General features: G+C 44.1%; 1 protein-coding gene across 3 annotated transcripts in view; it reads right to left on the reverse strand.

Moving 5' to 3' along the window:
* Nucleotides 1-13224, reverse strand: part of il1rapl2 (interleukin 1 receptor accessory protein-like 2) — an 806853-nt gene that overhangs the window by 25814 nt on the left and 767815 nt on the right. For all 3 annotated transcript variants that reach the window (XM_078412191.1, XM_078412190.1, XM_078412192.1), the window contains one exon: nt 6327-6497. In XM_078412191.1, the coding sequence (XP_078268317.1) occupies nt 6327-6497 (171 nt within the window). The remainder of the gene's footprint in view (nt 1-6326; nt 6498-13224) is intronic.

The raw sequence follows: 13224 nt of genomic DNA on the forward strand, positions 1-13224 counted from the left end.
CAATGGTGGATGGGTGAGGAGAGGGACATCGGTTCGCTGGTCGATCCAGATGTCTGAGGAAGGCAACGGCTGGAGGCCCTGCAGCAGCCTGACCATTGTGGTCACTTGACATGGACTGTTGCCTATTGACCATGAGCAGCTGAACTGTAGAGGCTTGGTAGTGGGTCAAATACGCATTGTGGTCACATAGCCTTGTCTTCCCCAGCAATGCCCTCCATCATCACTGCCTGCACCCACCCTCCCGCATCCCCCCATCGATCTCTTGTCAAAGAATAAAGTTGGGAGTTCTTTTCATTTTAACCTAAGAAGATAACTTAATATTAATATTAAGTAATATTTCTGTCAAGACACAAAGTGCTGGAATAACCCAATGGGTCAGACAGTATCTCTGGAGAACATGGTGACGTTTCGGGACAGAACCCTTCATCAAGAGTCAAGCGTGTTCAGTCTGAAGAAGGGTCCTGACCTGAAACATTACCCATCCATGATCTCCAGAGATACTACCTCACCCCTTGAGTTACTCCAGCACTTTATGTCTTTTATTTGAAGACCAGCATCTGCAGTTCCTTGTTTCTTCTAATATTTTTGTCTGTTCTCCAAGCAAACAACTATTCTTGTTTTTGGGTAGATTTTTGTTTATCAAGTTGAGATTCAAGTGGGAATTGGCTTGACTGGAATATTATAAACGTGTTGAAAGACTGCTTGCTCATTATTTTAATTACAGCGCTATATTGATGCAGTGAAATATTATAATTGGTGCACAGAGGACACACTAAACAGCTTGTGGAATGAAATTTGGCTGGAACGAGACATAGATAAATAACCCAACTGCTTATCAAAAACTCCCTCACCTGGATTCACCTATTAGTCATAGAGTCATAGAGTCATACAGAGTGGAAACAGGCCCTTCGTCCCAACTTGCCCACGCCAACCAGTATGCCCCATCTACATTAGTCCCACGAGCCCATATCCCTTTAAACCTAAGATAGACACAAAAAGTTGGAGTAACTCAGCGGGACAGGCAGCATCGCTGGAGAGAAGGAATGGGTGACTTTTCGGGTCGAGACCCTTCTTCAGACCGACCCAAAATATCACCTATCCAGAGATGTTGCCTGTCCTGCTGAGTTACTCCAGCTTTTTGTGTCTATCTTTGGTTTAAACCAGCATCTGCAGTCCCTTCCTACACATTCCCTTTAAACCTATCATATCCGTATGGCGTGTCCACATGTCAATTCAATGTTATAGTAACTATTAAATCATTCCCCCGTCACCTTAAACCTATGTCCTCTGGTTCTCGATTCCCCTACTCTGGGCAAGAGATTGTGCATTTACCCAATCTATTCCTCTCATGATCTTGTACACCTCTATAAGATCATCCCTCATCCTCCTGCGCTCCAAGGAATAAAGTCTTAGCCTGCTCAACCTCTTCCTTTGGCTCAGACTCTAGAGTCCTGGCAATATCCTCATATATTTTCTCTGCATCCTTTCCATCTTGACAACATCTTTCCTATAACAAGGTGACCAAAACTGAACCCACAATACTCTAAATGTGGCTTCACTTGCCATACTTTGTTCTACCCTAATTTCTTCTAACATTCTTCCCCCTCCCCTGCAATCACTCTGAAGAAAAGTCCCGACCCAAAATGTCACCCATCCATGTTCTCCAGAGATGCTGCTTGGCCTGCTGAATTACTCCAGCACTTGGTGCCTTTTTATTGTAAACCAGCATCTACAGTTCCTTGCTTCCACAGAGAATAAATAAAGTTTTACTCTATATGTTGTATCAGCACTGGAAAGAATTGCTTGTTACTTAATTAAACCCAAGCAACAGCAAGGAATTATTAACATCTGCCTGAAGTGAAATCCTATTACAGTGTGCACAATTGCCAACATTGGACTATTAACAAGAAGTTCGGAGTGAATTAAAGCAACTAATTAAATGACGGTTGCCACAATTGTAAAAGTCAAGGGAGAGGGAGCAAACATCTGATAAATTAAAGTAAGCTTTCTCTGAGGAGGCAACGCACAGTGGGATATTTAGAGGAAGCAGCTGCCAACAGCTGCTTTGATAATGATTGATTATAAATCTCGCCATTTTCCTTGAAGGACCCTTTGAAATCGAATTACTGCGGTATTACATTAAACACTCATGTTGGGTAAGCATGTTGATTAGAATTGATCTACGCACTTCAATGAAGCATTACTGAGTTTGTTAACTAAACCTCCTGTTTCAGTTCTCCTCTCCCCCCTCCATCTGAGCAAGGGGAAGCAGAGCTTTTCACCCTCACCATTATCCAAGAGATTTCGCTGAAAATGGATGTGAGGATGGGGGAAAGTTTCGTTTCGTTTTGAGTCGAGGTAGAGTTTTCAGGTGAGAGGAGAAGGATTTAATAGGAACCTGAGGGGCAGCTTTTTCACAAAAAGGGTGGTTGGTATATGGAACGAGGTACTATAACAACATTTAAAAGACATTTGGACAAGCACATTGAGAGGAAAGGTTTAGAAGGATATAGGCCAAACACGGGTAGATGGGACGAGCACAGATGGGACATCTTGGTCGACATGGGCAGGTTAGGCCAAAGGGCCTGTTTCTGTGCTGTACGACTCTAAGACTTAATGAGTCCGTACAGCAATGAAATACTTTGTTTTGCGTACCATCTAGTACAATGATACCATAAATAAGCACAATCATAAAATAAAATAACTTAAAATAAAAAACTAACAAAATTATTACAACAACAATAAACTAAATAAGTATAATGTAATGGAAATATATAACAGTATATCTGGAATATGTTACATATATTCATTCACATTGTTTACAGGAATTTACTGTGTGTAATTTGATTCTCACTTATATTCCCAATAAAATCTACTTCAAGGTGTGGTATGTTTAATGGTAATAAGGGGCCATGTAAAGATTTCACTTACATAATTCCCCTGCCTGTTTTAACAACAAACAAGCATTGTTACACCATTACTGGTTAATCAAGGGAGGAATTGATCAGTTGTAGCTACTGTAACTTTCATATTTAGTGCAAATATAAAATCATACAACAATACACGGGAGTTGGTGCCTTCCAGCGCCAGAGACCTGTGTTCGATCCTGACTAAGGGTGCTGTCTATGTGGTGTTTGTACGTTTCCCCTGTGCCTGCATGGTTTTCTCTGGGTGCTCCGGTTTCCTCCCACACTCCAAAGATGTGCAGGCTTAAGGGTTACGTGGCCTCCGTAAATTGTCCCTAGTATGTAGAATTGAACTAGTGTGTGGGTGATCGATGGTCGGGGCAGACACAGTGGGCCGAAAAGCCTGTTTCCACACTATATCTCTAAACTAAACTAAAGCACAGCGCAGAAGAGACCACTTGCAGTATCTGACAGAATGTGGAGAGGAGGCAGTGGGAACAAAGCTTCACGAGGGAATGGACTTAGGTCAAGACTGTGCAGGTATAAAGGTAAAGAATGGGGAAGTGGTTCTAAAGATTGAGTAATCTAGCTCCAGAGGCCACTGTGTAAAGGAGAGCAAGGCTCAGAGTTGTGGTCAGAATTTGGAACTGCCTTGTGCAACTTCCCTGCAGTTGGCAGGAGTTGCAGAGTCACATTTTAGTCAACACATAAAACAGTGGCACAGCGGTAGAGTTGCTGCCTCACAGCGCCAGAGATCCGGGTTCGATCCTGACCTCAGGCACTGTCTGTACGGAGTTTGTACGTTCTCCCTGTGACTGCATGGGGTTCCTCCGGGCGTTCCAGTTTCTTCCCACATTCCAAAGAAGTGCAGGTTTGTAGATTAATTTGCTTCTGTAAAATTGTGAATTCTGTAAAATGTCAATCGGGCTATCTTTTACTGGACTTTACCTTGCACTAAATGTTGCACTAAAACTGAACCATCCTACCAACTAGAGAGCAGTCCTGAACTACTATCTACCTTATTGGAGACCCTTGGACTATCTTTGATCGGTCTTTACTGGCTTTATCTTGCACTAAACTTTATTCATATTATTCCCTTTATAATGTATCTGTACACTCTGGATGGCTTGATTGTAATCATGAATGATCTTTCCACTGACTGGTTAACACACAACAAAAGCTTTTCACTGTACTGTTGGTGCAGACTCGGTGGGCCTATTTCCACGCTGTATCTCCAAAATGGAAAGTAAAATCATTGGGCAAGGGAAAAGGTTGTGTTGTGCAGTGAACTTGGCCAAGGATGCACTTGGTATATTTCTCATTTGATCTTGCAGCTTGCCTTTGTCTTCCATGGTATAATGGAAACACACTGTGAAAGGTCTTACAGAGTGGATAAGCCATCGGCATTATTACTGATATCATCCCAGACTTAGTTGGAAGAGAAGTGTTGCAAACACAAAAGCAAATTCTGCTTTCCACCTCTGGAACACCTCTTCCAGAATAACTACATCAATTCATACACAACATAAAGTCATAGTCATACAGGGTGGAAACAGGCCCTTCGGCCCAACGAGCCCATGCCACCCAACATGCCCCATCTACACTAGTTCCACCTACCCATGCTTGACCAATACCCCTCTAAACCTATCCTATCCATGTACCTGTCCAAATGTCCCTTAAACATAACGGTAGTACCTGCTTTAACTAACTCCTCTGGTAGTTGGTCCTATATACCCACTACCCTTTGTGTAAAAAAGTTACCCCTCAAGTTCCTACTCAATCTTTTTCTCTTCACCTTACACCTATGGCCTCTGGTTCTTGATTCCCCTACTCTGGGTAAAAGGCAATTTACTCAATCTATTCATCTCATGATCTTGTACACCTCTATAAGATCACCCCTCATCCTCCTGCGCTCCTAGGAATAAAGTCCTAGCCTTCTCAACCTCTCCCTAGACCTAAGGCCCTCGAGTCCTGATAGCCGCACTTTCCTCCCACACTCCAAAGTCGAGGGTGTCCAGGTTGATGAGCGACACAGTGGTGCCGCTGGTAGAGTCACTGCCTCACAATGAAATAGACCCGTGTTCGATCCTGACCTCGGGTGCTATCTGTGCGGAGTTTACACAATCTCCCTTTGACCATGTGGGTTTTCATCCAGGTGCTGCGGTCTCCTCCCACGTCCTAAAGACATGCAGGTTTGCAGGTTAATTGACCTCTGTAAATTACCCCCTTCGTGTGCAGGGAATGGATGACATAGGGAAATGGGACAATGTAGAACTAGTGCGAACGGGTGATCGATGGGCGATGTGGACTCGATGGGCCGAAAGGGTTTGTTTCCATGCTGTATCTTTCAATCATTGAGAAACTGAGAGAGCAATGGACGGGCATACTGTAAGTGGCTTAGGGAGGTGTAGTTGAGAAAGCCAATGACCACAACGGAGTTGTATTTTAGTACTTTGAATGCCTCCCTTGGAAGACAGCTCTGAATTGCAATTATGACTGCAATGCATCAAGTGAAGAAGAGGCAATTGTGAAAAAAAAGTAGGATTCCACGCAATATCATCAGTTTGCCTCACATAAATAACTTATTATGGACTGGCCACTTGGCATGAGGCAAATTTCCATCCATTTTCTTTGAATGCTAAACTTTAACGAAAAAGCAACTAAAGTGCTTTTCTCAAACAGTTTTGGGAGTTAAACTGCCAACTATTAAAATGAATTAATATGCTGATAATCCAAATAAGTGACAACATTTTTTCATTTCTTAATCTTTTCTTTTATCCATTCAAATATATATTTTTTATATTTTCAGTCATACCTTAAAGTTATAGAGCAATACAGCACAGAAGCAGGCCCTTTGGCCCAACTAGTCCATGCTGACCAAGATGTCTCATCTAAGCTAGATACATTTGCTCATGTTTGGCCCATATCCCTCCTAAACGTTTTGATCCATGAATTCCTATTCCAGTCATATCTTATTGACTGATTGATTGATTGAGAGATATGGCACAGAAAGGAGCCCTTCTGCCCTTCGAGTCCATGCCGACCATCAATCGCCCAATCACACTAGTGCTACATTATCCCACCATCTCATCTACTTCCCGCACACTTGGGGGCAATTCACAATTAACCTACAAACCCACACATCTTTTGGATGTGGGAGGAAACCGGAGCACCCAGAGGAAACCCACACAGTCACCAGGAAGAATGTGCAAACACCACACAGACAGAGCCCGAGGTCAGGATCGAACCAGAATCTCCGGCACTGTGAGGCAGCATCTCTACCTGCTATGCCACTGTGTTGTCCCTTCTTGAGGGATGAGTCAGAAGGATTGCATTAATGTACTCAAGCTGTGAAATAATCTGCAAAGCTTCATATAAAATTGACACATAAAAACACGTGAATAAATGATGTTCACTTACTTCCACTTGGCATTAAATCCCTGTCAGGAATAAATAGTTTGTACCCATAGTGTTTCTCCAGGACATCTGGAAGTATTTCCAATGCAAATTGCTCTTCTTTCCTGTTCTCCTGCGTGAGTGAATCAGGGTCGATTTTGGTGTACGACAGATATGCATCATATTCCTTATTATCTAGAGAGATCATGGAAGAAGAGTTAAAATGACATTAAAACACCCATGCACCCTCCCAGTGTTAAATCGGGAACACTGCTGAAGAGTTTAATTGAGATGTGATTGAACCTCATCTTTAGTTTTAGTTTTTTAGTTTTAGTTTAGTTTAGTGTCACGTGTACTGAGGTACAGTGAAAAAACTTTTGTGGCGTGCTATCCAGTCAGCGGAAAGACTAGACATGATTACAATAGACCCATCCACAGTGTACAGATACATGATAAAGGGAATAACGTTAAGTGCAGGATAGTCCAGTAAAGTCCAATTGACGATAGTCTGAGTGCCTCCAATGAGGTAGATAGTAGTTTAGGACTGCTCTCTAGTTAGTGATAGGATGGTTCAGTTGCCTGATAAAAGCTGGGAAGAAATTGTCCCTGAATCTGGAGGTGTGCGTTTTTTGACTTCTGTACTTCTTGCCTGACAGGAGAAGGGAGACGAGGGAGTGACCCGGTTGTGCTTGGTCCTTGATTAGGCTGGCGGCCTTGCCTTGGCAGCGTGGTGTAGATGGAGTCAATGGAAGGGAGATGGACACAAAATGGTGGAGTAACTCAGCAGGTCAGACAGCATCTCTGGAGAAAAGGAAGAGATCGGTGGAAGAGAGGTTGGTTTGTGCGATGGTCTGGGCTGCGTCCACAATTCTCTGCAATTTCTTGCTGTCTTGGATGGAGCTGTTCCTAAATTGTGGCTGATTTTGAAAGTATTCACTTTGGAAGTAAGAAAAGAAAGGTTATTATCTTAATGGTGTCAAGTTAGGAAGAGGGGATGTTCAACGAGATCTGGGTGTCCTAGTGCATCAGTCACTGAAAGGAAGCATGCAGGTACAGCAGGCAGTGAAGAAAGCAAATGGAATGTTGGCCTTCATAACAAGAGGAGTTGAGTATAGGAGCAAAGAGGTCCTCCTACAGTTGTACCGGGCCCTGGTGAGACCACACCTGGAGTACTGTGTGCAGTTTTGGTCTCCAAATTTGAGGAAGGATATTCTTGCTATTGAGGGCGTGCAGCGTAGGTTCACTAGGTTAATTCCCGGAATGGCGGGACTGTCGTATGTTGAAAGGCTGGAGCAATTAGGCTTATATACACTGGAATTTAGAAGGATGAGGGGGGATCTTATTGAAACATATAAGATAATTAGGGGATTGGACACATTAGAGGCAGGAAACATGTTCCCAATGTTGGGGGAGTCCAGAACAAGAGGCCACAGTTTAAGAATAAGGGGTAGGCCATTTAGAACGGAGATGAGGAAGAACTTTTTCAGTCAGAGAGTGGTGAAGGTGTGGAATTCTCTGCCTCAGAAGGCAGTGGAGGCCAGTCCGTTGGATGCTTTCAAGAGAGAGCTGGATAGAGCTCTTAAGGATAGCGGAGTGAGGGGGTATGGGGAGAAGGCAGGAACGGGGTACTGATTGAGAGTGATCAGCCATGATCGCATTGAATGGCGGTGCTGGCTCGAAGGGCTGAATGGCCTACTCCTGCACCTATTGTCTAGGTATCCCCTTGGATAGGTTTTGAGCTTTTTCAGCTTGGCTTATAAGCCTTTTCTAGGTCAATGCGTTCCTTCCAGATTGACTGAACTGGTCCACTTGCAAAGAAGTCCAAGGGTTCTGCACATGGAGTTAATGAAACCATGCCCAAATCAATGGCACGCTAACTCTAACCTTCAGGCACATGGGGGTCAGAGTTCGACAAATACACCATCATCATGTTGCATTTGAATAGGTACGGCACGGTGGCGCAGCAGTAGAGTTGCTGCCTTACAGTGAATGTAGAGCCGGAGACCCGGGTTTGATCCCGACTACGGGTGCTGTCTGTACGGAGTTTGTACGTTCTCCCCATGACCTGTGTGGGTTTTCTCCGAGATCTTCAGATTTCCTCCCACATTCCAAAGACGTACAGGTTTGTAGGTTAATTGGCTTGGTACAGGTAAGAAAAAATGTCCCTAGTGTGTGTAGGATAGTGTTAATATGCAGGGATCGCTGGTCGGCATGGACCCGGTGGGCCGAAGGGCCTGTTTCCGCTCTGTATCACTAAACTAAAAAAAAACTAAATAAGACGTTGGTGAGGCCGCACTTAGAGTACTGTATTCAGTTTTGGGCACTATAGGAAAAATGTTGTCAAGCTGCAAAGGGTATAGAGAAGTTTTACGAGGATGTTGCCAGGACTCGAGGGCCTGAGCTGTAGGGGGAGGTTGAGCAGGCTAGGACTCTATCCCTTGGAGAGCAGCAGGATGAGGGGTGATCTTACAGAGGTGTACAAAACATGAGAGGAATAGATTGGGTAGATGCACAAAGTCTCTTGCCCAGAATAGAGTAATCAAGAACCAGAGGACATATGTTTAAGGTGATGGGGGAAAGATTTAATAGGAACCTAAGGGGTAATGTTTTTTCACACAAAGGGTGGTGGGTGTATGGAATGAGCTGCTGGAGGAGGTAGTTGAGGCAGGTAATATTTGATATGTTTAAGAATCATTTGGATAGGTACATGGATAGGACAGGTTGGAAGGATATGGGCCAAACACAGGCAGGTGGGACTAGTGTAGATGGGACATGTTGGCCGGTGTGGGCAAGTTGGGCTGAAGGGCCTGTATTCATGCTGCATGACTCTATACTATCTGATGAGGTGAGTTAATTACATGAACATCAGCATTAAGGACAATACCACAGAGGTTTAAGAGAACAGTTCAGTCTATACTTTACAGGCTACTTAATCTCAGCTTCATGTTGGAGCTATGTACTCAAGTGCCATTCGCTCTGATGACATACAAGGAGGCCATTCAGCCCATCGAGTGAGATCAATCCCATCAATGCATTCTCTGCTTATTTCACTGTCACCTATTCTCTCTCAGTCAACTCCTCGATGATTCTACCGCCACTCACCCCTACTAGGGGCAATTTGCATTGACTAATTATCCTACCAATGGAATATGGGAGGAAACCGGAGCAGTCGGCTAGGTTTGGGTTTAGGTTTATTATTGTCACGTGTGCAGAGGTACAGCAAGAAGTTTTGTTTTTGCATGCTGTTGAATCAGATCAGATAACATTTTACATGAATATAATCAAGCCATGCTCAAGATAGAGCAAAGGGAAGATGCATAGTGCAGAAAACCGTTCTCAACATTGGAGTGCACCAGTTCCATCGTCAAAGTCCAATGTCCGCAATAGGGTAGAGGTGAATTGGACAGTACCCTAGCTTAGTTTAGATTAGTTTAGTTTAGAGGTACAGAGCAGAAACAGGCTCTTTGGCCCACCAAGTCCGCACCAACCAGCAGTCCCCGCACACTAACACTATCCTACATACACTAGGGACAATTTCCTTTTATACCAAGCCAATTAGCACGGAAACCTGTCTGGGAGGAAACTGGAGCTTCCTGGAGAAAACCCACGCAGGTCACGGGAGAACGTACAAACTCCGTACAGACAGCACCCGCGGTCAGGATCGAACCCGGGTCTCTGGCGCTGTAAAGCAGCAACTCTACCGCTGTGCCATCTGGCCGCCCCGTGAATTAGCAGGACGGCTGTGGGAGACCAGAGTGGGGCAGTGAGTGGACCTTAAGCTGGCTTCCATCCTGATTTCCAGTGGTGTGTGAGCGTGCTTGGAGTGTAGATACGCTCCCTGTGATTGCAAGGGTAGTGTTTCCAGTGGTGTGTGAGCGTGCTGGGAGTGTAGATACGCTCCCTGTGATTGCAAGGGTAGTGTTTCCAGTGGTGTGTGAGCAGGCTTGGAGTGTAGATACGCTCCCTGCGATTGCAAGGATAGTGTTTCCAGTGGCGTGTGAGCGTGCTGGGCGTGTAGATACGCTCCCTGTGATTGCAAGGGTAGTGGTAGAGGAGTATCATTGTTTTTTTTCTTACTTTAATCATTTGATTGTTTGGAAGATACGGTAATTCCACACCAACCAATGATTCACCCGTTCACACGAGTTCGATGTGATCTATGTGATCCCACTTTCCCATCCACTCCCGATGCGCTCGGGGCAATTTCCCGCGGACAATTAACTTGGAAACCTGCACGTCTTTGGGATGTGGGAAGAAATGGGAGCACCCGGAGGAAATCCACATGGTCGCAGGACATGCAAACTCCACACAGACAGCACCCGAGGTTAGGATTGAACCCTGGTCCCTGGAGCTGTGAGGCAGCGGCTCTACTAGTCCATCATTGCGCCACCGTGCCGTTCCTGTGGCCAGTGGTATTTCACGGGTATCAGTGCTGGGACATCTATTGTTGATAATTATATATATATATATATGTATGTATATATATATATTAGTTGACACAACAATTGTCTGAAAGTCAAATTGATGCTCTCTAAAACTTTTATATGGAGTATTGTGTCCAGTCTAGTCTACCCTTCACATGAAGGATGGAGAGGCTTTCAAGGAGGTGCAGGAGGTTTACCAGGATGGATAAAAAAATAAAAAAAAATAAAAATGTATTATTATTATTATAAATGTTGAGCAAACTCGGATTGCTTTCTCTAAAATGTAAGAGTCCCGATTATAGTTTAGAAAATTGTAAGATGCATAGATCAGGTAACCAGTCAGAATCTTTTGTGGGTGCCTGCAACACACTGATAGGGTTTGCGGTGAAAGCAAATAGAACAGTGATGTTTAAGAGGCTTGTAGATAGCCCCATGAGGGGAATGGAGGGTTATGGATAGGTGCAGGCAGAAGGGTTTAGTTTAATTTTGCATCATGTTCAGCACAGGCATCGCAGGCAGATGGGGTTGTTCCTGTGCGACACTGTTTGATGTTCTACAATTGCGTGGAATGGGTTTGACTGACAATTCATATCAAGCATGATAAGAAGAAACAGGATCTGAATCTTGGCTTGTCTCTTATCAACATTTCACAGCAGGTGAAAGTCGGTGCATTGTTACCAGATGTGATAATATGCAGCACCAAAAGCTTTGGGCGTTAACACTGCAAGCAAGAAATTATTTGATTTCTGTTTAGAGATTAGATTAGAAATGCAGCATGGAAGTAGGCCCTTTAGCACAACTTGTCAACTAAGTTGCCCCATCTGCTTTATTCCCACCCGCCCGCATTTAGCCCATATCCTTCTAAACCTTTCTTATTCACGTACCTGTCCAAACGGTCTTTTAAATGGTGTTATAGTACATGCCTCAACAACCTCCTCTGGCAACTCGTTCCATACATCCACCACCCTCTGAATGAAAAAGCTGCTCCTCAAGTACCTATTAAATCTTTCCTCTCTCACATTAACCCTACGTCCTTTGCTTCTTGACTCCATTACCCTGGGTTAAACTCCACTATTCCGTTGTTTAAACGTGTCAACTGCATTTGAATGAAATGCAGCAATAATTGAAAAAATCCAAGTCAGTCTTTCACTTTCACAAGCACACATTTCCAACACAATCTGTCTTTATTGTGGATATCCTTGATTCTTTTTAACTCTGCTATATGCACAGTGGGACTTGCGAAATCAAGCCTCCTTCAATGTGAGAAAGCAAATGGCTCACTGCATTGAGTGCGAGCCACTTCTGTGTCTTGACACTGTCAACCATTCTGTTAAATTCATAAAGCACTCTGTCCCACTCTTAAAGAAAAAAACATCAGGTTCATCCCCACGAGGTTTGGAGCTGTGCTGATTTTAAGGAATTTGCACTAAGAACTTGGCAGATAAAACTCTTGTGAGCTTTTGTGATCTCCACAGTCAACAAAGGCCATGCATTAACTGGACTCTCACACACTCTCAAAATCAGTGTGTTGCTTCTACAGGTTCTAAGTAGCATAAATATATAGAGAAATGGAAAAGGCTTTTAGAATCACAGAATAGGTACAGCATTGACAGAAGACATTAGGCCCATCAAGTCAGTGTCTATTACCCATTGAGAAGTCCAGTCAGTCCTATTTCCCCCATTGATTCCCACTGCTCTTCATAAGATTTCCCCTTCAGTCCCTTCTGAAGGCCTTGTTGACTCTGTTTCCAGTACCTTTAAAGGCACTGAGTTTCATATCATAATCTCCCTTCAGTCCAATATTGCTCTTCTGTAGACCCTGCCTCTTGAGCCAGTTGTTTTCGAGTCAAACAGCAACAAAACCGGCCCTTCAGCCCAATTTGCCCACAATGACCAACATGCCCCATCTACACTGGTCCCACCAGCCTGCGTTTAGCCCATATCCCTCTAAACCTGTCCTATCCACGTTCTTGGCAACAGTATCTCAGTGACTCCCCATCTGAACCTGATCTCAGGTGCATTTATATAGCAGCTTTAACCACCTCTTGCAGGATATTATCGAACATGAAGCAGTACAGCACAAGAACAGGCCCTTCGGCCCATAATGCCCATGCCAAACACAATGCCAAGATAAATTAATCTCATGTGTCTGCACGTGATCCACATCCCTCCATTCTCTGCCTTCCTAAAAGCCTGTTAAATGCCACTATCATACCTGCTTCTACCACCACACCAAGCAGTATGTTCCAGGCACCCACCACCCTGTTAAATGCCACTATCATACCTGCTTCTACCACCACACCAAGCAGTATGTTCCAGGCACCCACCACCCTGGGTGTAAAATACATGTTCTGAGCATCTACTTTAAACTTTGCTCCTCTGACCCTAATAAGCTGCACCCTCTAGTCTTTGACATTTCTACCCTGGGAATAAGCTTCTGAGTGTCTGCCCTATCTATGCCTCTTATCATTTAATATATTTTTCTGAGGTCTCTCCCT

The sequence above is a fragment of the Rhinoraja longicauda genome, chromosome 15 (assembly GCF_053455715.1).
Source record: "Rhinoraja longicauda isolate Sanriku21f chromosome 15, sRhiLon1.1, whole genome shotgun sequence".
Lineage (NCBI taxonomy): Eukaryota > Metazoa > Chordata > Chondrichthyes > Rajiformes > Arhynchobatidae > Rhinoraja > Rhinoraja longicauda.